Source organism: Erinaceus europaeus, chromosome 9, assembly GCF_950295315.1.
Source record: "Erinaceus europaeus chromosome 9, mEriEur2.1, whole genome shotgun sequence".
Lineage (NCBI taxonomy): Eukaryota > Metazoa > Chordata > Mammalia > Eulipotyphla > Erinaceidae > Erinaceus > Erinaceus europaeus.
In genome coordinates, this window is record NC_080170.1 from 120,578,266 (window position 1) to 120,604,897 (window position 26,632).

The window sequence follows — 26,632 nt, forward strand, 5'->3', positions numbered from 1 at the left end:
GGGAGAGGGGAGAGGGGAGAGGGGAGAGGGGAGAGGGAGAGGGAGAGGGGAGAGGGGAGAGGGGAGAGGGGAGAGGGGAGAGGGGAGAGGGAGAGGGGAGAGGGGAGAGAGAGAGATATGTTCTAATACAGATTTTTTGTGTTTTGGGGTCCAGACTATTTCAATCTCTTGTTTTGTCCTGCGGTCTTATCCCCAGCCTTAGCCCCCCCAGCCTATCCCATTCTGCACCCCCAGCCCCCATCTCCCCCTCAATTTCCTGTAGCTCTTCAGTTCTCAGTCATCACCACAGCTGGCTCCATAGAGAAACATTTCTGGTTTGGAAGAAGGAACATTTTCTTCACCAAAATCTCTTTCCCGACTCGGCTGGGGGAGAAGTGAGACTATTTAATGGGTGTTCTGTCCTGGGAGGTGGTAATGACTGGAAGGAAGGAAAGAATGAGAAGCACAACACTTTTTTTTTTAAGTTTTCTGAATTTTCATCAAATTTTTTTTGTATATATATTTTTTCTTTTTTATTTAAGAAAGGATTAATTAACAAAACCATAGAGTAGGAGGGGTACAACTCCACACAATTCCCACCACCCAATCTCCATATCCCACCCCCTCCCCTGATAGCTTTCCCATTCTGTATCCCTCTGGGAGCATGGACCCAGGGTCATTGAGGGTTGCAGAAGGTAGAAGGTCTGGCTTCTGTAATTGCTTCCCCACTGAACATGGACGTTGACTGGTCGGTCCATACTCTCAGTCTGCCTCTCTCTTTCCCTAGTAGGGTGGGTCTCTGGGGAAGCTGAGCTCCAGGACATATTGGTGGGGTCTTCAATCCAGGGAAGTCTAGCCGGCATCCTGATGACACCTGGAACCTGGTGACTGAAAAGAGAGTTAACATACAAAGCCAAACAAATTGTTGAGCAATCATGGGGTCCAGACTATTTCAATCTCTTGTTTTGTCCTGCGGTCTTATCCCCAGCCTTAGTCCCCCCAGCCTATCCCATTCTGCACCCCCAGCCCCCATCTCCCCCTCAATTTCCTGTAGCTCTTCAGTTCTCAGTCATCACCACAGCTGGCTCCATAGAGAAACATTTCTGGTTTGGAAGAAGGAACATTTTCTTCACCAAAATCTCTTTCCCGACTCGGCTGGGGGAGAAGTGAGACTATTTAATGGGTGTTCTGTCCTGGGAGGTGGTAATGACTGGAAGGAAGGAAAGAATGAGAAACACAACACTTTTTTTTTTAAGTTTTCTGAATTTTCATCAAATTTCTTTTTGTATATATATTTTTTCTTTTTTATTTAAGAAAGGATTAATTAACAAAACCATAGGGTAGGAGGGGTACAACTCCACACAATTCCCACCACCCAATCTCCATATCCCACCCCCTCCCCTGATAGCTTTCCCACTCTCTATCCCTCTGGGAGCATGGATCCAGGGTCATTGTGGGTTGCAGGAGGTAGAAGGTCTGGCTTCTGTAATTGCTTCCCCGCTGAACATGGACGTTGACTGGTCGGTCCATACTCCCAGTCTGCCTCTCTCTTTCCCTAGTGGGGTGGGTCTCTGGGAAGCGGAGCTCCAGGACACATTGGTGGGGTCTTCAGTCCAGGGAAGCCTGGCCGGCATGCTGATGACATCTGGAACCTGATGACTGAAAAGTGAGTTAACATACGAAGCCAAACAAATTGTTGAGCAATCATGGACCCAAAGCTTGGAATAGTGGAGAGGAAGTGTTAGGGGGGTACTCACTGCAAACTCTAGTGTACTTCTGCTTTCAGGCATATATTTTGCAGGAGTTTACGGATACGTGTGAACATATGCTCTTGCTCACAGAACCTGGTCTATATCTAGGTTTTGGGACTTTGTTAGAAAGTGAACCACCTGGGATGGAATTAGAGAATACTATGAAAGGAAAGGTCTCACCCGAGTAATGAAGCTGAAGGGTTGTCATTCCACACGTGAAGTCTCTGGACACAGTCTGAAGTGAAGCATGTTGAGTTGGCAATCGTTGTATTGGTTAGGTTGTGATTTGTATATTTTTTAAGGAGAGAGATACAGAGAGAAAGCAACACAGAGAAGAGAGAGAGAGGTAAAGGAGAGGTGGACCTGAGCTCAGCTTTGGCTCACAGTGGTGCCTGGGACTGAACCTGGGAGCCTCGCGCAGGAAAGTCTTCGGCAGTCATTTTGCTTTCTCCCAGCACCTGTTTCTTTTTTCAGTAAAGAATTCGAATCACATAAAAATATTTAATTTATTTATTAATGAAAATGAGATACAAAGAGAGAGACACAAACACAATAGTAAAAGAAAGAGAGCGATATCAGAGAGGGCACTGTTCAGCTCTGGCTTTTGGTTGCTGCAGGAATTAAGCAGGGGCCTCAGAAACTCAGCCATGCAAATCTTTGTTTTTTTAATCTTTTAATTTTTTAAAAAATTTTTATTTTAATCAGAGAGACACAGAGAGATACAAAGAGAAAGTCACAAAGAAAAAGACCAGAGCGGCCTGCTTCTGGTGCTGGGATTAAACCTGGGATCTCAGAACTTCGGGCAGGAGAGTCTGTTTGCATCATCATTATGCTATCTCCCCAGCCCTAAACACAGAGCTTTTTTTTTTTTTTTAATTTTTTAATTCCCTTTTTTTGTTGCTCTTGTTTTATTGTTGTAGTTGGATAGGATAGAGAGAAATGGAGAGAGGAGGGGAAGACAGAGAGGGGGAGAGAAAGACAGACACCTGCAGACCTGCTTCACCGCTTGTGAAGCGACCCCCCTGCGGGAGCTCAAACCGGGATCCTTACACCGGTCCTGGTGCTTTGCGCCACCTGCACTTAACCCGCTGTGCTACCGTCAACTCCCAACACAGAGCATTCTTATGTTTGGTGAGTGGATTAAAAAAATGATGGTGGGTGGAGGTGATGGAACACAGGACTTGCAGGTGTCTCTCTATAGATGGTTCTTTCAGCAGAGGCTGGAACCCCAACCCAACCCAGAACCCCAAACCCTGCCTCTTACCAGCTGGGTGGCTCTCTGTGGTTTCTTTCTTTTTTTATTTTTTAAGGTTTCTTGAATTCTTCTTCTTTTTTTTTAATTGGGGAATTAATGTTTTACATTCAACAGTAAGTACAATAGTTTGTACATGCATAACATTCCCCAGTTTCCCATATAACAACACAACCCCCACTAGGTCCTCTGACATCCTTCTTGGACCTGTATTCTCCCCACCCACCCACCCCAGAGTCTTTTACTTTGGTGTAATACACCAATTCCATTTCAGGTTCGACTTGTGTTTTCTTTTCTAATCTTGTTTTTCAACTTCGGCCTGAGAGTGAGATCATCCCGTATTCATCCTTCTGTTTCTGACTTATTTCACTCAACATGATTTTTTCAAGGTCCATCCTAGATCGGCTGAAAACGGTGAAGTCACCATTTTTTACAGCTGAGTAGTATTCCATTGTGTATATATACCACAACTTGCTCAGCCACTCATCTATTGTTGGACACCTGGGTTGCTTCCAGGTTTTGGCTATTACAAATTGTGCTGCCAAGAACATATGTGTACACAGATCTTTTTGGATGGATGTGTTGGGTTCCTTAGGATCTATCCCCGGGAGAGGAATTGCAGGATCATAGGGTAGGTCCATGTCTAGCCTTCTGAGAGTTCTCCAGACTGCTCTTCTCTGTGGTTTCTGTTTGATGCCTTCACCTGGAGCCAATGTCTGCAGCAGAGCCTGGGAAGGACATAGGTGGGGAGAGTAGAGGCAGCCACTGTTTCTCTGACACATGAATGAGCCCGTTCTTGTAGGCGACCCTGCTCTGATGGCTCTGAGTAGCAAGAAGCCTGTGGTTTTTGCATTTTCTGTGTGCACCTGCTGGGGGGAAGCCTGGCAGGAGACTTATTTCTGTGAGTTTTTAATTCTGTGTGTAGAAGGGGCTGGGTGGTGGCGCACGTGGTTAAGCACACACATCACAGTACACAGGGACCTGGGTTCAAGTCCATGGTCCCCAACCTGCAAGAGGAAAGCTTCACGAATGGTGAACCAGGGCTGCAGATGTCTCTTTCTGTCTTTCTCCCTCTCTAGCTTCCCCTGTCCTCTAAATTTGTCTCTGTTTAATAAATAAATACATAAAATGTTTTTTAAGAAATAATTCTGTGTGTAGAATCTCGAGGCTAGAAGAAAGCAAGGTCTTTAGGATTTCTGAGGGAGGAGGGAGTTACTAGGGGTGTGGTCTTGGGAGCCTCAGGCCAAATCTGTAGCTAGGCAGACCATGTTTATTGCATGGTTTGAAGTAGGATAAGAGGAGGCTGTGGAGATAGTTCAACATGTTCTCTCTGTCCTAGAAAAATAAACACATGAGGGCCAGGTGAAGTGCACACATTACCATGCACAAGGACCTGGGTTCAAGCCCCTGTTCCCCACCTGCAGGGGGCAAGGCTCATGAGCAGTGAAGCAGGTTTGAAGAGTCTCCTTCTCTTTGTTCTATGCAAGACATTCACTTTCTGAATGTGTTTGGTTAAAAATGCAGCAAAATAAATCATACCCATAATACCAATAATTTTAGAAATGGTAGAATTGCTTTAACTGACAAAGCTTTAAATGTATAGGAGCTGCTTTTACATCTAAGCTGCTTCGAGGAGACAGGAAACTCCTCCTGTCATATCTTGGCATCGGACTACAGCAATACAGGGTGAAAAATGGTAAAATGAAGTTATCCTGTCTGAGAGGCAGCCCTGTCTAGGGCTCGGTTTGGGTACCTGCTGGAAATGAAGCTCTCGAATGGAGTTGTGACATGCCCTGTCGCCTCCTCCTCTTTCTCCTCCTCCTTCTTCTTCTCCTTCTCCTTCTTCTCCTTCTCCTCCTCCTCCTTCTTCTCCTTCTCTTCCCCCTCCTCCTCCTTTTTCTTCTTCTCCTCCTCCTCCCCCTCCTCTTCCCCTTCCTCCTCCTCCTTCTGTTCCTCCTCCCTCTCCTCCTCCCCTTCCTCCTCCTCCTTCTACTCCTTCTCCTCCTCCTCCTTCTTCTCCTTCTCCTCCTCCTCCTTCTTCTCCTCCTCTTCCCCTTCCTCCTCCTTCTGTTCCTCCTCCCCCTCCTCTTCCCCTTCCTCCTCCTCCTTCTGTTCCTCCTCCCTCTCCTCCTCCCCTTCCTCCTCCTCCTTCTACTCCTCCTCCTCCTCCTTTTTTTGGTGACGCAGTGCATCCTGGACTCTATGGAGTTTCCGCATTGATTCCTGCTGATGTTCCTGAGACATGGACTTTCCCCCCAAGTTATGTTCTCCTGCTAAAAGCTTTTTGAGGAGGTGTTAATCTTTCAGGGGTGGTAGCTGTCAGTCTTGACAAGTGACTGAAATTCTCTGTGGACCGTTGAAACACCACAGGTGGGCTGGGAGACAGCTCACCTGGTAGAATGCACAGCTTACCATGGGGAAGCACTATGGATGGTACTTGGGGGGCAGGGGGTAGGGGGGTTGCTGGTTAGGGCTCCGTGGATGGTGGAGTGAACTGTGTGTCTCCCCTCTCTCTATAACACAATGAAAACAGGTTCCTGGGAGGCAGCTCTGCAGTAGCAGCACGCATATGCAAAGCCCTGGACTCATTCCCTGACGCCACACACACACACACAAAATTTTTTTTTTTTTTGATGTGTTTCAGGCAGGGTGATGTGTGATGGCTCTGGCCACAAGCATTCTACAAGCATTCTGGTGAGAAAATTATTATTTAACTTCCACATTTGCAAACGGTATCCTTCATGGTCTCTGCAACGGCAAAGTAAAAAACACTTGATAATATAAAAACAAAAACAAACAAACAAAAAAAACCCAGCCAGCAGCAAATTTCTACATCACGTTGCAAGCCAGGTAGCGTGCTCACAAGACACGCATGTTTGACGGCAGAGCAGCTAAGAACATTTCCACCCAAGGCAGTGGCTTGGGGGGTGTCACTGGACCAGGGCCTCCACAGGGGCAGGGCAGTGACACCGAGTAGTGATGGTGCCACCGGCCTGGAAACTGAGTCATTTTAGCTCAGTCAGAAAGTTTAGGCAGGAAAGAAAACCTCTCTGTTATTTTCCTCCCATGCCCAGACTTAGTATTTCTTTTTTTTTTTCAGTGATGCTATGATGATTGTCACTCCGATTGTTTTGACTTTTAAATTGCACTGATGCTGAATTCACATACCGTGAAATTCAGTTAACCTCGGCAAATGTATATGTCGAGCTTTTAGCATATTCGCTGGGTTGGGTAGCAAGCGGCACCATCTAGTTCAAGATAATTTCATCAGGCGGGAAAGAAATGTCCCCACAAACAAAGGAGCCCGCCCGCACTGCTGGTGGGAACGTGAATGGGTCCAGCCCCTGTGGAGAACATGTTGTCTGGAGAACTTTCAGAAGGCTGGAAATAGGGAGTCGGGCGGTGGCGCAGTGGGTTAAGCGCACGTGGCGCAAAGCGCAGGGACCGGCCCTGCGTAAGGGTCCCGGTTCGAGTCCCCGGCTCCCCACCTGCAGGGGAGTCGCTTCACGGGCGGTGAAGCAGGTCTGCAGGTGTCTATCTTTCTCTCCCCTCTCTTTCTGTCTTCCCCTCCTCTCTCCATTTCTCTCTGTCCTATCCAACAACAAAGCAACGTCAACAATGGCAATAATACCGCAACGAGGCTGCAACAACTAGGGCAACAAAAAAAGGGGAAAAAAATGGCCTCCAGGAGCGGTGGATTCTTGGTGCAGGCACCGAGGCCAGCAATAACCCTGGAGGAAAAAAAAAAGAAAAAAAAAAAAAAAGAAGGCTGGAAATGGACCTACCCTATGACCCTGCATTTCCTCTCTGGGGATAGATCCTTAGGAACCCAACACACACATCTAAAAAGATCTGTGTAGACCCGCAATTTGTAATAGCCAGAATCTGGAAGCACCCCAGGTGTCCAACAACAGATGAGTGGCAGAGCAAGTTGTGGTCTATATACACAAGGGAATATTACTCAGCTATTAAAAAATGGTGAATTCACCTTCTTCACTTCATCTTGGTTGGAGCTTGAAGAAATCACGTGAAGTGAGATCAGCCAGAGAGAGAAGGATGAATATGGGATGATCTCACTCATGGACAGAAGTTGAAAAATAAGAACAAAAAGGGAGACACCAAGCAGAACTTGCACTGGAGTCGGTGTGCTGCACCAAAGTAAAAGACTCTGGGGGTGGGGGGTTCAGGTCCTGGAACTTGATGGTGGAGAAGGACAAGGGTGGGGGGATCACATTGTGATGTGGAAAATTGGGAAATGTTACACATGTATAAACTACTGTATTTTACTGTTGACTGTAAATCATTAACCCCTCTCCCCAGTAAAGAAAAAAGGAAAGTTCCTCATGGGCAGACACTCCCATTCTCTCTCTCCCTTTCAGTCCCTGGGAAGCTGGGATGTTTCCAGTGGTTTAGGAAATCTTCCCCCCTTCCCAACCCCCCGTGACAAAGTTCTCTACTCTTTTTTTCTGGTCTGTATAAGAATTAAAAAAAAATGATTTTATTAAAATATTATTTGTTTTATTTTTTAAAAAGATTTACTTATGGGAGTTGGGCAGTAGTGCAGCGGGTTAAGCACAGATGGCACAAAGCACAAGGACTGGTGTAAAGATCCTGGTTGGAGCCCCAGTCTCCCCACCTGCAGGAGAGTAGCTTCACAGGTGGTGAAGCAGGTCTGCGGTGTCTGTCTATCTCTTGCTCTCCTTTCTCCATTTCTCTCTGTCTTATCTAACAGTGACAACATCAATAACAACAGTAATAGCTACAGCAAAAAAAATATTTATTTATTTGCTAATGGAATAAGGGGGAGAAACAGAGCATCACTCTGGCACATGTGATGCCAGGCATCAAACTTGGAACTCATGTCTGAGACTCTAACACCTCACCCCATGGGCCACCTCCCACAACACTATTTTTTTTTCTTTAAAAAAAATTTTTTTTGAGAGTCGGGCAGTAGCGCAGCGGGTTAAGCGCAGGTGGCGCAAAGCACAAGGACTGGCATAAGGATCCCGGTTTGAACCCCGGCTCCCCACCTGCAGGGGAGTCGCTTCACAGGTGGTGAAGCAGGTCTGCAGGTGTCTGTCTTTCTCTCCCCCTCTCTGTCTTCCCCTCCTCTCTCCATTTCTCTCTGTCCTATCCAACAACGACAACAACAATAATAACTACAACAATAAAACAACAAGGGCAACAAAAGGGAATAAATAAATAAAATAAATATTTAAAAATTTTTTTTTAATTTCTTTATTGGGGAATTAATGTTTTACATTCGACAGTAAATACAATAGTTTGTACATGTATAACATTTCCCAGTTTTCCATATAACAATACAACCCCCACTAGGTCCTCTGTCATCCTTTTTGGACCTGTACTCTACCCCCTACCCACTCCAGAGTCTTTTACTTTGGTGCAATATGCCAATTCCAGTTCAGGTTCTACTTGTGTTTTCTTTTCTGATCTTGTTTTTCAACTTCTGCCTGACAGTGAGATCATCCCATATTCATCCTTCTGTTTCTGACTTATTTCACTCAACATGATTTTTTTCAAGGTCCATCCAAGATCGGCTGAAAATGGTGAAGTCACCATTTTTTACAGCTGAGTAGCATTCCATTGTGTATATAGACCACAACTTGCTCAGCCACTCATCTGTTGTTGGACACCTGGGTTGCTTCCAGGTTTGGGCTATTACAAATTGTGCTGCTAAGAACATATGTGTACACAGATCTTTTTGCATGGGTGTGTTGGGTTCCTTAGGATATATCCCCAGGAGAGGAATTGCAGGGTCATAGGGTAGGTCCATTATTAGCCTTCTGAGAGTTCTCCAGACTGCTCTCCACAGAGGTTGGACCAATTGACATTCCCACCAGCAGTGCAGGAGGGTTCCTTTGACCCCACACCCTCTCCAGCATTTGCTGCTGTTACCTTTTCTGATGTATGACATTTTCACAGGAGTGAAGTGGTCTCTAATTGTTGTCTTTATTTGCATTTCTCTGACAATCAGAGACTTGGAGCATTTTTTCATGTGTTTCTTGGCCTTTTGGATCTCTTCTGTGGTGAATATTCTGTCCATGACCTCTCCCCATTTTTGGATGGGGTAATTTGTTTTCTTTTGGCTGAGTTCGGCAAGCTTTTTATATATTTTGGTTATTAGCCTCTTGTCTGATGTATGGCATGTAAAGATCTTCTCCCATTCTTTGATGGGTCTCTTGGTTTGGGTAGTGGTTTCTTTTGCTGTGCAGAAGCTTTTAAATTTGATGTGGTCCCATAAATTTATACTTGCCTTAGTCTTCTTTGTAATTGGATTCATTTCATTGAAGATATCTTTAAAATGTATGCGGAAAAGAGTTCTGCCAATATTTTCCTCTAAGTATCTCATAGTTTCTGGTCTGACATCCAAGTCCTTGACCCACTTGGAATTTACTTTTGTATTTGGTGAAATATAGTGGTTCAGTTTCATTCTCCTGCATGTTTCAACCCATTTTTTCCAACACTATTTCTTTTCTTTTTTTTAAACTTTTTTTTTTTTTCCTCAGGGTTATTGCTGGGGCTCGGTGCCTGCACCATGAATCCACTGCTCTTGGAGGCCATTTCCCCCCCTTTTGATGCCTTTGTTGTTGTAGCCTTGTTGTGGTTATTATTGTTGCTGTTGATGTCGTTCATTATTGGATAAGATAGAGAGAAATGAAGAGAAGAAGGGAAGACAGAGAGGGGGAGAGAAAGATAGACACCTGCAGACTTGCTTCACCGCCTGTGAAGCGACTCCCTTGTAGGTGGTGAGCCGGGACTGGAACTGGGATCCTTCCGCTGGTTTTTGAGCTTTGTGCCAGGTGCGCTTAACCTGTTGCGCTACCGCCCAACCCCCCTTTTAAAACTTCTTTAATATTTATTTATTTATTCATTCATTTATTTACTTATTTTCCCTTTTGTTGCCCTTGTTGATTTATTGTTGTTTCTGATGTCGTTGTTGTTGGGTAGGACAGAGACAAATGGAGAGAGGAGGGGAAGACAGAGAGGGGGAGAGAAAGACAGACACCTGCAGACCTGCTTCACCGCCTGTGAAGCGACTCCCCTGCAGGTGGGGAGCCGGCGAACTGGGATCCTTATGCCAGTCCTTGCACCCGCTGCTACCTCCTGATTTCCCCAACACTATTTCTTATGAGAGAACCCAGAGACCTGCTTATCACTAGATCCACTCTGGTGGCGCCATGGATTGAACCTAGGACCTCTGGGGTTGCTGGCATAGAATTATGGTGTGTTCTCACCATGATATCCCTCACCCCAATAATAATTTAAAAATGAAGCCAAATTCTTGGAAGAAGAAAACAAACAACTGAGTACTCCCTTCCACCCCATCCCAGGAGAGACAACCTGAACTCAGTCACGTCAAACAGGTAAATGTTTTATTAGATTTTATTTATTTATTATTATTTTTTACCATAGCACTGTTTAGTTCTGGTTGATGGTGGCACTGGTGATTGACCCTGGTACCTTGGAGTCTTAGATATGAAAATCTTATGCAGAACCATTATGCTGTCTCCCCAGTGTATTTTTACTGGACTTAAAAAAAATCTGCTTGGTTTAGAAAAAGAGAAGGAATCTTAGGTTTTATATTGTAATATGAGCATTGACTTCCAGTGACATTGTATGCTCTTTGTTCAACTCATAGAAACATAGTGAGGCAATGGACTACTTGAACTGTGGGAGAGATAACATTGGATGCCATTCCTTACCTTTATTCCCTGTAGTAAAACATTAATTTGGAAAAAAAATGCATACTTACGTTCATATCAGCATTATTCATAGTAACCAAGACACAGAAATAACCTCAATGCCCAGCCGCAGATGAATAGGTAAAGACTTATATAGGCAACAAATTACTGCTCAGCTATTTACAAAAAGATTTAGTTTAATGAGAGAGAGAAAGAGAGAGAGAGAGAGAGAGAGAGGAAATGAGATCAGAGCACTGCTCAACTCTGACTGATGGTGGTGCTGGGGATTGAACCTGGGCCCTCAGGTCTGTCAGTCTTTGGTGCTCTACCACTGTACTATCTGCAGGAGCCTACTTGACTATTACAAAAGATGAAATCGTACCTTTTGCAACAATATGGACAATATGACTCTGCTAAGTGAAATAAGTCGGAAAGTTAAGACGGTTATTGGATGGTTTCCCTCAGATGTGGGATATAAATAACCCAAGCAAATGAACAAACTACAACAGAAAGAAATCAGACTTTGCAGAAAGCAAGGTGGTCAGGACCCAACGTGTGTGTCACCAGGAACCTTGTTTTTGTACCCTCACCTGAAAGGGAAGTGAATCTGGATAACACCGGAGGAAGCCAGACACTCTTTCTTTTATCTGAGAAAGAAGAGAAAAAAGGGAGGGTGCTTGGAAGTAGTAACAGGTGTAGGTGTGACTTCGGAAGGAAGAGAAGGCAGGACCACAGAAATATAGGCAAATATAGACAGTTATAGAAATAATAGTCAGCTTGTATCTATGACCTTGGAAGAAACAATGCAGTTTCCAATGGGGCGGGGGGATGAGGACCCAGAACTCTGGTAGTGGGAATGGTGTGGAATTGTACCTCTGTTATTTTGTAAATTGCTAATAAAAAGAGGAAAAATACATAGATACAGATAGTGATAGATATAAAGTCAGCTCATATTGCGGACTTTGGGAAAACGAGTGCAGTTTCCAGCGGAGGGAGTAGGGATACAGAACTCTGGTGGTGGTGACCACCAGTGCAGAATTAGACCCCTGTTATCTTATAATTTTGTAAATCAATATTAAATCACTAATAAAGAGAAAGAGTTGGTTATTAGAGGCTCAAGAGAAGGAAGGAAGGGGGAGGGGAGGAGGGGACCATGTGATCAGGGGCAGCGCACGGGAACACAGGTGGCGGCTCGGTGGAGATGTGTTCCTGGAATTTGCACAGCCCTGCAAACTCACGGTAAGACAATACCATGTTAGTGAAGAAAAGATGCCATGCTGGAACTCTGGATCAAGATTGGTTTTGGGGAGCAGAAGGTAGGAATTCTGGCTTCTGTAATTGTTCTCCACTGGACGTGGGTGTTGCCAGGTCGATCCATACCCCCAGCCCGTTTCTGTCTTTCCCTGGTGGGCTAGAGCTCTGGAGAGATGAGCTTCTAGGTCACACTAATGAGGTCATCTGCTCAGAAAAGTCAGGATGGAATCATCGTAGCATCTGCAACTTGGTGTCTGAAAGGTGACAGGACATACAGTGAGACAAAATGGCTAATGAACAGAAACCAAAAAGTAGGAACAGAGCTGATGAGATTAGGGATCTTAGGGTGGAAGAAAGCTAGGAAGTTCATTTTAGGCATGTTTCTAGGGGCTCACAACAATGATAGTTTTGCTTGAGTTTGATAGCTAGCATGAAGTTAGAAATATTGTCTGAGAAAACGATGTCAGAGGAAGGAGCTAGAAAGTTGGATTAGGGCAGTGAGTAGCTCCTAATCTTGAAAAAATTCTGTGTATAAAATTGACTATCTACTTCTATCCACCCGATCCAGGGCCCGTGTGTACATGTGTATTTAGCACCAGAGCTGTGTAGCCTCTGAGTCCCTATTGGTCTGAGCTCACAGCTCAGGGTCACAGCTGGGAACACTGTACACTGCACTCAGTTCAGGACCAGTCTTCCTTGAGTGGCAGGACAGGATACTCCTAGCCTCTCTTCAGAGACTGGGGCACTCCCTACCATAGCAGCTTTATGGTGAGGGCAAGGTCCTCGGAAGGCTTATAAGAGGGTTCTTGATGACGTTCCTGATGGAAGTGACCAGTGGTGATGGAGAGAGGGACCCATTAGAGGTCTAGGCCTATCATGTTTGTGTGGGAATCCAAGAGTTTCTTGACTAGGGCCCCAGATGATGGGGTGGTGTGATATTGACCAAAAGGGCCATTATTAAGTGACCAGTCTCTTGCCCTTATCCAACTTTTGTAGTCCTCTCTTTATCTGATGACCTTAGACTTTCTCCCAGTGGTTTAAGCCTTGAGTGTCATTTGTTGAACCCAACCAGAGTTTTTTTTTTTTTTGGAATCTGTCTTCTTTAGGCCTTTCAGAAAACTTTTCCAACAGACTCAGGCAGTACACAGGACAGGTTCAGATAAACCTCTTAGTGAGTGGACTGCCCTTGAGTCCCAGAGTCCTTTTCACTTGATCGGCACTATTCTCCTCTCTCCTCACTTCCTCCGGTCCAGCTGTACATTTGACAGATCCTGGTGTTCCAGAAATGCAGGTTTTGTCGATTCCCTGCTTGAAAACCATTCAGGGGTATCTCACAGTCCCCCATCTTCTTTCTGCTTCATGGCTCTCAGTGGCTGGAGTCAACTGTGGCAGCAGGCTGACACAGTGTGGGCTGTCCAGAATCATGCCTTTCTTCTCATTTTGCTGCTGAACTTTGCCTACGCAGACTCTTCTCCTTGGTTAAATGGTAAGCTGCTTGAACGCTGAGATCCCCCTGCTTGGTGCATCTTGGACCTCTGGGCACAGTGTACTAGGCAGTTCTACATAGCAGATTTCTGGGACTTTCTATACATATGCTGAATTCCTTCAAGACTATTTCTATTATGAGTCACTTCCTAAATAAATCCAAGGGCTCTTTTGGACAAGTCCTGGCAACAGGTTACTAAGTGTTTTTTAAAAAAAAAAAAAATTATTTTCCTCTTTGTTGCCTTTGTTGTTTAACATTGTTGTGGTTATTGATGTCGTTGTTGGGTAGGACAGAGAGAATTGGAGAGAGGAGGGAAAGACAGAGAGAGGGAGAGAAACACAGACACCTGTAGACCTGCTTCACCGCCTGTGAAGCAACTCCCCTGCAGGTGGGGAGCTGGGGGCTTGAACCGGGATCCTTGTGCAGGTCCTTGTGCTTTGCGCCATGTGCGCTTAACACGCTGCACTGTTGTTTTCGACGGGTTATGTTGTTTTCGCCGGGCTGGCTTCACGGGCGGGTAACAGATGACCAGGGACTCATGGTTGAGCTGTAGGCAGTATCTCTTTATTCATGCAGGACGCAGCACAATCTAAGACGAGCTAAGCTGAACTCAAGGTACTATAAAACTCACAATGCTGTCTTTATATATACTTGCCAAGTAGGGTGGAAACAGGATGTGACATAGAGAGGGTGGAGAGAAAAGTGACTGGTGAAAATCAGAGTGTGACAAGGAGGGGGCAGAGCAGGCGAGAATCCTATCACTGAACCACCAATGCCCTGGAGTGCTTTATGTAAATGTAAAAGTGATTTATGTAAATAGACCAAAGCTTTGAATGGGATTAAATCTATCCCTATATAGGCATATGGTTAAACAGAAGCCAGGGGGAGCTGGCATACTATCCAACACTGCACTCCTCCTGACTCCCTCCTAAGTGTTTTAAATTGCATCTTTTTGTTGTTGCTGCTGGAAGACAATAACAAAATTTCATTTGAAGGCTGTAATCTGGACAAAAAGATTCTAGATGCATGTGGTAGTGTTCACATGACACAATGCACGAGGACTTGGGGTCAATCCCGGGGTCTCCACCTGTGTGGGGGAATGTGTGTTTTATAAGTGGTGAAGCAGGGATGCAGGTGTCTTTCTGTTCCCCCTCTCTACCTCCCCTTTCCCTCTCAATTTCTCTTTGTCATAAATAAATAAATATTTAAAAAGATTCTAGAAACAGCTTAAGAGGTTAGCATTTGCCTTGAAAAGGCAAAACATGATTAAAAACATTTTCTAAACTAACCTTTTAATCCTAAAGAAGTAAGTTGTGCTTATTGTAGAAGGCCTAGAAAATTCTGGGAAGCTAGAAGAGAGTAGGAAGCACTCTTAGTCTTAGCTTCTCTGTAATTCCTGTTGACAACCTTTGATTCCTCTCTGTACTTCACAGATAGATTGCTTGCAAAAGTGAGATCCCACACTGTGTGCTGGATTTTTCTCCTTCCTTCTTTCCTTCCTTCCTTCCTTCCTTCCTTCCTTCCTTTCTTTCTTTTTCCTTCTCTGTATGCTGTTTTATAACCCACTTTCAGATGAAATGAAAAAAAAATGTACTAGCACTGTACAGTAAGTGGGAAGGATTTTGTTGTTGTCAAGTTCCAGTGATTCATTTTCATGACATGGAGAAAGAACAAGTATTTTTTTTTCCCCTTTCTTTGCTTTCTTTGGTGCAGCAAAGGGTAAACTAGACTGAGGCAGGGAGAGGTCTGAGGACTGTGACACGAGAGCCTGGTTGGCCAGAGTCCCTGTAGGGCAAGGAACTTCTACCCTGCTTCTGGCCTCTGTCTTCTCACCAGTCCAATGAAAGGGTTGGAGAATGTGTCCATTAAAATTCCTTTCTTTCTTCCTTCCTTTCTTTCTTTCTTTTTTTTTTTTAAAATATTTATTTAATTTATTTATTCCCTTTTGTTGCCCTTGTTGTTTTATTGTTGTAGTTATTATTGTTGTTGTCGTTGTTGGATAGGACAGAGAGAAATGGAGAGAGAAGGGGAAGACAGAGAGGAGGAGAGAAAGATAGACACCTGCAGACCTGCTTCACCGCCTGTGAAGCGACTCCCCTGCAGGTGGGGAGCCGGGGTTTGAACCGGGATCCTTACGCCCGTCCTTGTGCTTTGCGCCACCTGCGCTTAACCCGCTGCGCTACAGCCCGACTCCCCCTTTCTTTCTTTCTTTCTTTCTTCCTTCCTTCCTTCCTTCCTTCCTTCCTTCCTTCCTTCCTTCCTTCCTTCCTTCCTTCTTTCCTTCTTTCTTTCTTTCTTTCCTTCTTTCTCCTTCCTTCCTGTTGTTAAAATTCGGACGGCTCTTGCCGGGTGGGTTAGCTTCACAGCGGGTAACAGAGACGCGGAGACAACGGCTGGGCAGGGAAGCTGTATTTCTTTATTCAGGAACAACGATTCACAAACTAAGACAAACTAATCACCAAACAGAACTCTGCTGTCTCTTTGTGGCAGCACAAGCACTCCCTCTTACTCTGTAACTTGGGAACTCTCCAACTCTGGAACTCTGGAACTCTCGTACTGGGGAACCCTCTGAAACTCTTCCACTGTGGAACTCTCTCTTACTCTGTAACTCTGAAACTCTTGAACTCAGGAACTCAGGAACTCTCGGACTCAGGAACCCTCTCTCGGGGTTCCTTGGGGCGGGGCCAAGCGGGCCCACGAAATTATCAGGACTGATGCAATTCTCTTGGTGGGGAAGAACTACCCAATGTAAAGCATACAACAATTCCCCCTTTTCTTTTTAACTAAATGACTATAGTATCAAGGGTGTGGGGTGAACAGAAACCTATATCGTACAGGCATTTTTTAAAAAAGAAACTGGCACAAACTAAACTTTATCAGCTTAAAAAAAAACATTTCTTGCCTCTGGGGGGCTACTTGCCTCAACGGGCATTTGCATGGGGGCGGGGAACAGCGTAGAGTCCCACAGGCAGCTGGCTGCAACTTACTTACTATGAAACAAAACTTGTTATTAGCATATCTACTGCACGATCCAACGTTTCTAATAGAGAAGGAATTTGAGACTTTTACATTTACATATCAACAACGTCTTTTAACCTTTTGTTACACCCATTCAAGATGGAGACACACCCTAGGTGTGGGCCGGAGAGGAAACCTCAGGCATGAGAATAATTAGCATAGCCATTGTGCGATCTACCATTTCTAATAGAGAAGGTAATGGAGAGTTTTACATATCAACAAGTCTATTTAACCTTTTGTTTAGACTAACTTAGTTAAAATATATAGATTGTTAACTAATTTTTACCTTAGACTTTAAATGTAAGTTAATTTTATCTTTATGAGAATTACATTGAAAACCTTTTTCATTTAACTTTGACTAGTAAGAATTTAGCCTTAAAGCTACTGTTTACCAAACTTTAAACACACACATAAACATGGTCATTAATACACAAGGAGAGAAACCTTTGTTACGAAGACATGTCATTTTAAACACGAATTTAAATCTGTACTGTCTTAGTTGTTGGGGGGGGGTTCACCATCTGGAGGTGGCTTCCCGCGCAGCTTCACTTTTAGGAATTGCAGGTTGCGATCTCTGCACGAATCTCTGCGTACTCCAGCTTGTCTGCCTTCAGACCGGACCGGCGGCTGGAGATCTCGTGTGCCCAGTTTCGGCCTCGGGCTCCAGGGGCTCTTGTGTGCTGGCCTCGGCCTCCTGCAGGCTGCGGGGCTGCGGGGCTGCGGGCGCGGTGCGCAGGGTTGTCTGGGTGCAGCCGGCTGGCTGGCTGTTTAACCAGGTGGAAACGGCAGCTCCGTGCCTCGCCTCCTGCCCGCTGGCTCTTCCCGCTGGCTGTTCTGAGTTCGCCCGAGCGAGTGGAAACCACAGAGTGGTCCAGAGATAAATGTTCCAGAAACAGCAAAACAGTCTCGTGAAGAAAGAGCAGAGGCCTTTGGAGATCTCTTCACAAGCAGAAGAGAAGGCCATAGTGCATAGGTAGCCAAATTGTCTTTACTTATCTGAGAGATGCGCAGGTCAGGTCCATGTGGGCGCCATTTGTTGTTAAAATTCGGAGGCTCTTGCTGGCCGGGTTGGCTTCGCGGTGGTGAACAGAGCCGCGGAGACAACGGCTGGGCAGGGAAGCTGTATTTCTTTATTCAGGAACAACGATTCACAAACTAAGACAAACTAATCACCAAACAGAACTCTGCTGTCTCTTTGCGGCAGCACAAGCACTCCCTCTTACTCTGTAACTTGGGAACTCTCCAACTCTGGAACTCTGGAACTCTCGTACTGGGGAACCCTCTGAAACTCTTCCACTGTGGAACTTTCTCTTACTCTGTAACTCTGAAACTCTCGAACTCAGGAACTCAGGAACCCTCCAACTCTGGCACTCTCAAACTCAGGGACCCTCTCCTGGGGTTCCTTGGGGCGGGGCCAAGCGGGCCCGCGAAATTAACTGGACTGATCCAATTCTCTTGGCGGGGGGGGGGGGTTAGAACAAACCAATGTAAAGCATACGACACCTTCCATTTTCTCCTCTATTTTAAATGTTTTTATTTAATTATTTTGGGTAGAGACAGGAAAAAATTGAGAAGGGATATATATATGGAGAGAGAGAGAGAGAGAGAGAGAGATAGCACTGCTTCACCACTCATGAAGCTTTCCTTCTGCAGGTGGGCACCAGGGGCTTGAACTGCAGTCTCAGCGCACTGTAATGTCTGCACTCAGCCAGGTGTGCCACCACTCACCGGCCCCCATTAAGGTCTTTTCCTAGCTCTAGACTTAAACAAATATTTATTGCTTTATTAGTAAGAGAAAAAGAGAACCAGAGCATCATGCCGGCACTTGTGACACCAGTGATTGAAGTTAGGCCCTCATGCTTGAGAGTTTAACCCCTTGTTCACTGTACGACTTCCTGGGCACTCTATTTGTAGACTTTCATGAGCTTTACGTCTCTCTCTGTCTCTTTTTCCATCTCTGAATATTTCAGAGCACTGTATGTGCTCAAGAAGGCAGGAATATACCTGCATTTTCCTCCATATGTGACAGCATGATGCCTGACAAAGAAGTGACACTCAAAATGACATTTGTTAATGGGAATGGGAGGGTGGGGGAACTAGACAACTGGACTGGTATGTTCTTTGTCATGGGCATCATGAGACCACATGGTCTTTGACAACACTGCACTGGAATTCTGTGTTTAGCTTCATGCAATTGTGGTGATACTCCGCAAATACCATCATACCCCAGCTGGGTAGTGAAAAGTGCTTCTCTGCCCTCAGCACCTCCTCTGGCCCTATAGAGATAATGCTAATCCCACTTCTTCTTCTTCTTCTTCTAGCGTTTGCCCTTCTTCCGTAGCCAGTCAACAGCGTCAGGTTGAGCCTGATGTAAAATTTCGAGACCTCCTTTGAATCTGGAGAGGTGGCAGTCGTTGACTATGTGGGTCATAGTCTGTCTGGAGCCGCAGGGGCAGTTCAGGTCGTCAGTTTGGCTCCCCAGTGATGGAACATAGCGGCGCACTGGCCATGGCCTGTTCGATAGTGATTGAGGAGGGCCCAATCATAACGTGCCAGGTCAAAGCCGGGTTGACGCTCGCAGGGGTCTGTGATGAGGTGCTTGTTCTTTACCTCAGCTGACTGCCAACTCCGTTTCCAAGAGTCTGGAACTAAGCACCTCAAGCCCTGGCTTCCTTCTGTTTCACCTCATTTCTCTCTGGCTGGGAAAGTCACTCCCTAACCATTTGGGCAAGCTGGAAACAGAAGTTCTCAAACACTGGTGCTCCTGAGGGTAGCCTGGTTCACGGTTCTCTGCAGGGTGATCTGGGTGCAGGTGCTCTCATGGAGGAAGGCTGGCAGAGCGTAGTTCAGACTTCATGTTTTGTCAAACAGAGGAGCAGCTGTGACAAGGCCATTATTTGATCAAGCATCAGCTTGCCCAAGCTGTGGTTTCCAAGGAGACTGGGGGAGAGTGATATAATAGTTCACGTTCATCATGGGGTTACTGTGGTTTTTCTAAGTGCGTGATATACTTTACTTTCTTTAATTCTCTTAAGAATACAGAGGGGGTGGCTCGGGAGGGGGCATAGTGGGTAAAGCGTTGGACTCTAAAGCTCCCTGGCAGCACATATGCCAGAGTGATGCTCCAGTTCTCTCTCTTGTAAATCAGTATTAAAAACAAAAAGTACTCTGGGGTAGGTCCAATGATTTCCTCAATTGTAGAAGAAAACAGAAGTTCAGACTAACTTCTACAAGCCAGTGAAACTGACAAGATTAATGCTCAAACATTACTACCTAACCCAGTATACTCATGACAGCTGGTTGCTGACGGCTTACAGAATCACTGTTGGCAATTGTGAACATGGAAATCAAAACAAAACAGGATGGTGGACAGGAGATTCACAGTATGGTCCCTCTGCTAGGTAGAACCAACCCTAGGACCAGTGCTTACTGTGAATCGAGTGCTCCTCTTATCTCAAAGTCAAATCATTCTGTTGGGGGAAATTTGAAGGCAGCCCTGATATTTGGTGATAGTAAGGAAGTACTACTGTCTTTGGGGCTGCTGGATTATCACAGTCAACACTGTGGTTGGCTTAGAAAGGACTGCTTCCATTTTAGAGTCGTGTGTTGAGATGTGCACAGATGAAATAACAGGAGCTTTTGGATTTTGGATTTGCTTCAAGTAATTTTGATTCAGAGTTCAGTGGATGGAAGAAGGGCATTACGATGCTAATTGTTGAAGCAGGCTAAGGAACTCACAGGGGAGGGATGTGGGGGTGGGGCCTTGTGGTTACCTTTAGTTTGTGTTTGAACATTTCCATAACAAAGAGTAAACAGGATCTGCCTCAAGTCCCTTATATTCTGCAAATGGATTTAATGAATTTTTTCCAAAAGTACGGGGTTCGTAATAAACTTAATGTCGAAAGAGAGTATTTACATATTTAACAACGCTCTTGAATGCTAATTCCCCAAAGCATACATTTTGGATTTTTCAGGCGTTATCCAAACCAGAGAAGAGAACTGTTTTGCATTAGTTAGAACTTTCCCCTACCCCAGTTGACCCCTGTGGTCCTGACCACTAACCATGGGGACACTAGATAATCACTTCTCTTTTCTAGTAAGGCTTTATACTGGCATAAGGGTTTGGAACACTCAAAATGCTGTGGGTGGTATCACATCCTAGATCTTCATTCCTTTCTGGAATAGATAGTGCATGTTATTAATCTTGAGAACAAACAGGAATTCAAAAGGTTAACTGGATTGAAGGGGCTAGGCAGTGACGCATCTAGTTGAGTGCACACATTATAACGTGCAAGGCCCCAGGTTCAAGCCCCTGGTCCCCACCTGCAGGGGGGAAGCTTCACAAGCAGTGAAGCAGGTCTGCAGCTCTCTCTCTCTGTATTCCCCATTCCCTCTCAATTCCTCGCTGTGTCTATCTCAAATAATCATAATATATATATGTATATATATATATATATATATATATTGGCAGGTGGTTTCTTCTACTTGAAAAAAGGTTAATTGAGGGGGCAGGAGGTAACACAGTGGGTTAAGCGCACATGGCGTGAAGCACAAGGACCAGTGCAAGGATCCAGGTTCTAAGCCCCAGCTCCCTACTTGCAGGGGGGTCGCTTCACAAACAGGTGAAACAGGTCTGCAGGGGTCTATCTTCTCTCCTTTCTCTGTCTTCCCCTCCTCTCTCAATTTCTCTCTGTCCTAACCAGTAACAATGACAGCAATAACAATAATAACAACAACAAGGGCAACAAAAGCAACAAAAATGGGGGAAAATGGCCCCCAGGAGCAGTGGATTCATAGTGCAGGCACCCAGCCCCAGCGATAACCCTGGAGGCAAAAAAAAAAAAAAGGTCAATTGGATTTAGTTATTGGGTTGGTTAATTAGTTCTTACTTTTTTTTTTTTTTTGGATGTTGTTGAGGAATTACTGGTTCACAAGACATTGTATACAACACTGGAATATTTAGGGAAACAGCTTCACATCCCTTCATGATAGATGCTACCACACTTCACCAAGCACCGAAGCGCCACACTCTTGCCACCGCTGTCCCTTGGGCCTCTTCCTCTTTCAGTTCCTCTTCCCCTTTCAGTGACCTCAGTCCTGGGATCAGAGTATAAGAGCTGATTTCCCTTGGACTTTTTTCTCATCTCCTATTTTTTTCTGTTTCACATATGAGTTAGAGGCCATTCAGCACTGCACTGTCCTTTTCCACTGCACTCACTTGACCTAACACGACCCTCTTTACTGCCACATAGGCTATGACAAAAACGATAAAAGGAAGATCTCATCTTTTCCTCAGAGCTGAGTAATATTGCCTTGTGTCCATAAACCACAACTCTCTTATCAGCTTATCTGTCACTGGGCATTTGGGTTGTTTCCACATCTTGGTTATTATAAATGGCACTTCAGTGAACGTAAGTGTGCATATATCTTCCCAGTAAGTGTTTTTGTCTTCTTTGGCTGGATATGTAGGAATGGAATTACTGAGTCAGAGAGCAATTCTATTTTCACTTGAAAAAATATTCATTTATTGGATAGAGACAGAGAGAAATCAAGAGGGATGGAGAGAGACAGAGATACCTGTAGCATTGCTTTACCACTCATGAAACTTTCCCTCTGCAGGTGGGGACCAGGGGCTTGAACTCGAACCCTTCAGCATTATAATATGTGCTGTAAGGAGTATGCTACCACCTCCACCCCACCTCCAGTTCTACTTTTTGGTTGAACCTCTTCACTGTTTTCCATAAAGGCTGAACCCACATACATTTCTATAGACAACATAACCTAGGGGTTCTTTTTTCTCCACACCCTCACCAGCATAGCCAAGCAATTCTTTCATATATCCATCTCCCCTACAAAGAGATGGCCTGCACCAAGCATCCCAATATGGTGGGCCAGGTGGTGGTGCACCCAGTTAAGCACAGACCTTACTAATATGGCGGCACTTTGGTTTGGCACCCTACAGGGAGGTGTGCCTTGGTCATGGTCAGGAGGTGCTCTCAATCAGGAGGGAGAAGAGGGTGATGTCTAAGGTTGAGGATAGGTTGAAGGTTTTGTGGAGAGGACAAGACTTGTGCTGGGCTATATACAAGAGGGAAAAGTCTGTCTCACACCCAACAGATGTTTGTCCTATCAGAGCCCCAACCCAGCTGTCTGTCTGGCTCCAGATAGTGTCTGTCACTTGTGCTTCTCTCTCTTTCTCCTGAAAACCCCAGTTTTCTTTGTTCCTTATAACCCCCTGCTGAATGAGGATCAGGCCTCTGTCCCTTCTAGGATATAAAGCCCAGGGGCTTCCCATATTTTCCTGACTACATGACCATGTTTTTATCCTCAGCTGGTTTTCTCTGTGACTGACTGGAGACTCACTTGTGTTTACCTTCTCAGCAGCCATTACTCACCTCTTCCCACTCCCACTCTTCACACAAAGTGACAGAAGGGCTTAAAAAACAAGAGAAGGGGAGAAAAGAGAAGAAAGACCTTCCCCTCCCCAGCCCACTTTAAATGTCAAGTAGTTCAGTTTAGGGGGAAAAAAACAGAGAGAGAGAGAGAGAGAGAGAGAGAGAGAGAGAGAGAGAGGCAAAAGAAAGCATGAGTCATAACCAGGACTGACAAACAAGGATCCTGAGGTATGTGGTGAGTCACAAGCTGGGGACCTGCCTTTCTGTGGTGGGAAGGGCCTGGGGTTTGAAGGAGAAGCGTGGGACCAGCCAGTAAAATTCCACAACTCGCTTGGAGGAAGCTGCACACAGTCCTGGGCTTTTTCCAGCTCCCCTCAGGTAGGCTGAGTTCTAGGAGGAATCTGGGCAAAGGATTATGAATAACTGGGGCAGAGCCACAAGGATCTCGCCATGCCGGGAAGGCTGTGTTTTCTGGAAGGGCATTGTGTTGCTAAGCAACAGTGTTGGCAGCATCCAGCTCCTCAGTGTGGCCCTGGAAGCCTGCTGGTCCCCCTCCCTCCCCTGTGCCCCCAGGTGTTAATTTGCATCATGGGAACAGGAGTTTTGCCAGGTGATTTTGTGGACAAAGCATCACTGCACAGCGCAGATGGCACACAGGTTGTTTCTGCGAGTGAAAATGCGAAGTTGCCAACACTCTTCACAGGAAGACAAAGGCATCATTTCAAAGCCAGCTGTCAAGTCCCTGGATGGCTACTGCCTTTAAATCATCTGCCCCTTCTCTGTCCCTACAGCATCTCATTAATGCCCTGTTCCACCCTCTTCTAGAGTCTTCCTTTGTTCTGTGGCCTCGTGGGTGGTGGGGGTATTGTGTGTAGACAGGGCACTTGATAGGGGTGGCCGTTTTCTGGGCAGCCTCTGTCTGTACCTTTACTTCCTTTCTCAGGGTGGGGAAAGCAGCAAGTTTGAGAAGCTAACAGGACACCAGGGGCAGAGCAAGAGACAGAAAAGATAGATCCCAATCCTGACAAGACACATGGCCCCCAACCAGTGTTACCATCTTGGGCACATGACTATCTCCGTTTCAGAAAACGCCACGGGCAAGCACCACTTTGCTGAGCTAGTGCGAGGGTGGAGGGAGCTAATGAACCAATTTGCCAGGCCCACGGTGTTTAGTCCTTGACAAATCTCACCAGGAGTCTGTGAATCACACATAGCTGGTGCTTGGAAGAGGGGTTTACAGCTCATGTGGTTGGGCCCAGAAAAGGTTATTGCATTCCTCTACTTTTTCCTCTGGTGGACGAGCAGAGGAATCTAGCCTCTGGCTAGATTATCCAAGGCTGGACCGGCTTGTTGGTGCTGGGTGGTAGAGTTGAATTACCAACCCTCAGACTCCTGGACCCATTGGTGGTCCTTCCTCTGGCTCTGTAGTGAGATCTGATGCCTTTAGAATGGGAGCTCTTGGTTACTATACAGTTGGTGTTTCTCCTTGTTTGAGTGAACAAGACTGGCTGGCAGGAACCCTTTTCTGGCTATTGGATTTTGGTGACTTATGAGCTAGACTTTGACTGGAGGCCTGCTGAAACCAAGAATGCGCCCCAGAAACCTGGAAAGATTGTACTGGTGTGTGTGTGTGTGTGTGTGTGTGTGTGTGTGTGTGTGTGTGTGTGTGTGTGTGTGTGGTGGGGGAAGGACAGACGGACCATTCTCCTCATGGTTAAGGATTTGTCACACATATATTGCTCAACAAAAAATTGAGGAAGAAGCATGACTTGCAGGAATTTTAAGAGAGAAAACTGAGAACATACCCATGCTTGAGTACATGTGAGCAGTGAGAAAAAGAGAGAGGGCCATTTAGTCATGTGTTGATGCATCCAGTTTGGCAGAGAGAGAGAGAGAGAGAGACAGAGACAGAGACTGACAATGTCCATAACAGTTTCTTATACACTTCCAAATCCCACCTCCATCCTTTCTAAGCCACACCCACACCTGTTACCCAGCCTATTTCCTCCATGCAACATTTGCTTTCTTCCCCCAGTAGCATGGGAAACGTGTATGCCTGGGGAATATGTGTTCCGGCGTGGTGCAGCCATGTCTGTGCTCCCCAGGCTCTCCCTGTTCATTCCCTGACCTCAACAAGATGACTTTGCCGGGTTTTCCTTCAGCAGCTCAGTTATGCATTGTGCTACTTCTGCTCTGAAGCCACGAAGTAAGAGCTACATCTCATGCCCAGCTGAGGCTCAGCCTCTCCGTAGGAGGTGAGTGGGATGCCTGCTCTGAAAAGGACCCTTAAATTCCAGGTTGTGAACCCCAGGCCTGATTGCTGTTGGCAAGACTGATCCAGTATGATCTCAAATGCTATGTTTGAAAGATTTCTCTTTCTGAATCCATCTCATTCTCTCAGATTATTTTTATTTACTTATTTGTTCAGGATAGAGACATAGAGAAATTATAAGATAGAAGGGGGGGAAAGAAAGTGAGGGAGAGTGAGTGAGAGAGAGAGAGAGAGAGATGTGAGCTGTAGCACTGCTTCACTGCTCATGAAGCTTTCCCTACTGCAGGTGGAGAACAGAGCCTTGAACCCAGGTCCTTGCACGTGGTGATATATACACTCCGCTAGATGGACCACTGCCTGGCCTCCACCCTGCTCTCTCTTAGAGAAAACACTCTCACAAAGTGAAGTGGGGTGGGGGTGATTCCTGATCTAGTTGGTATTTCCAGAAAAAGAAGGACCAACAAGATGCTCCTCCACTCTGTCCTGAGTTGGCCATATCTTAGAATCTAGCTAGCAGGCCAATCTATTTTAGGGATCTGGGACATGGAGTGAGGGAGTGAGTTTAGGTCTGGCCTAGGATGGAATTGGCAAAGAACACAGGTTGACAAAGCCAGCTGGAGGCAGACAGATAGGTTAGTGCACTAGGGAGACCCCAGATACAGGGAATGGTGGGTACTGGTGACCAGGGAGAGGGAATGAACAAGGTTGGTGAGCAATCTGAATCCCTCTCTTCTCCCATGCCCTCTGCAGGGTCCACAGAGGGTACGAAGCTATGAAAAACCTGGGAAGGACTTCTCTGAAGGCTGGGTTTGGCTTTCTCTCCTTTTCTCCGCCATGTCTTCTCACAAGACTTTCAGAATCAAGCGCTTCCTGGCTAAGAAACAGAAGCAGAACTGTCCCATTCCCCAGTGGATTCGGATGAAAACTGGGAATAAAATCAGGTACAACTTCCGGAGGAGACACTGGAGAAGGTCAAATGTGGGTCTGTAAGGATTCCTCTGGGATGTGCACATGTTTATACTGGGCTAGACTGCTAGTACTCTGAGTGAAGTCCTGTTGTCTAGCACACTTGATTAGGAACCACTCGGTCCTGTATCTCTTCTTGTTTCCTGACTCAGTAATAAATATGTGAGTGGTTAGGAAAAAAGAAAAAAAGAAAAAGAAAAAAGAATGAATATAGCCTGAATTAAAGGTGGCTTAGAGTTCAAGAGCAAGGACATAACGCACACCTGCAGGACACTGGTCAAGGGTGTGAGCCAGACTTACTGGACTTCAGTTCTGGCATTATCACCAAGAAAATCATACAACTTCTTTTAAATTTTTTATTATTATTTATTTATTTTGCCTCCAGGGTTATTGCTGGGGCTCAGTGCCTGCACCATGAATCCAGTGCTCCCGGAGGCCATTTTCCCCCCTTTTGTTGCCCTTGTTGTTGTAGCCTCGTTGTTATTATTGTTGTTGTTGATGTCGTTCATTGTTGGATAGGACAGAGAGAAATGGAGAGAGGAGGGGAAGACAGAGA

The 26,632-nt window shown here is 45.6% G+C and overlaps 1 protein-coding gene across 1 annotated transcript; it reads left to right on the plus strand.

Moving 5' to 3' along the window:
• The first annotated feature begins 24,986 nt into the window (after positions 1-24,986).
• On the plus strand, positions 24,987-26,100 carry LOC107522339 (large ribosomal subunit protein eL39-like). Its single transcript, XM_060197038.1, has 2 exons — positions 24,987-25,093; positions 25,861-26,100. The coding sequence occupies exon 2, from the start codon at positions 25,945-25,947 to the stop codon at positions 26,098-26,100; it is 156 nt and encodes a 51-aa protein (XP_060053021.1). The 5' UTR covers positions 24,987-25,093; positions 25,861-25,944.
• The last annotated feature ends 532 nt before the right edge of the window (positions 26,101-26,632 follow it).

Coding starts and splice junctions, on each gene's coding strand:
- LOC107522339 (XM_060197038.1), top strand. CDS start 25,945: ATGTCTTCTCACAAGACTTTCAGAATCAAGCGCTTCCTGGCTAAGAAA.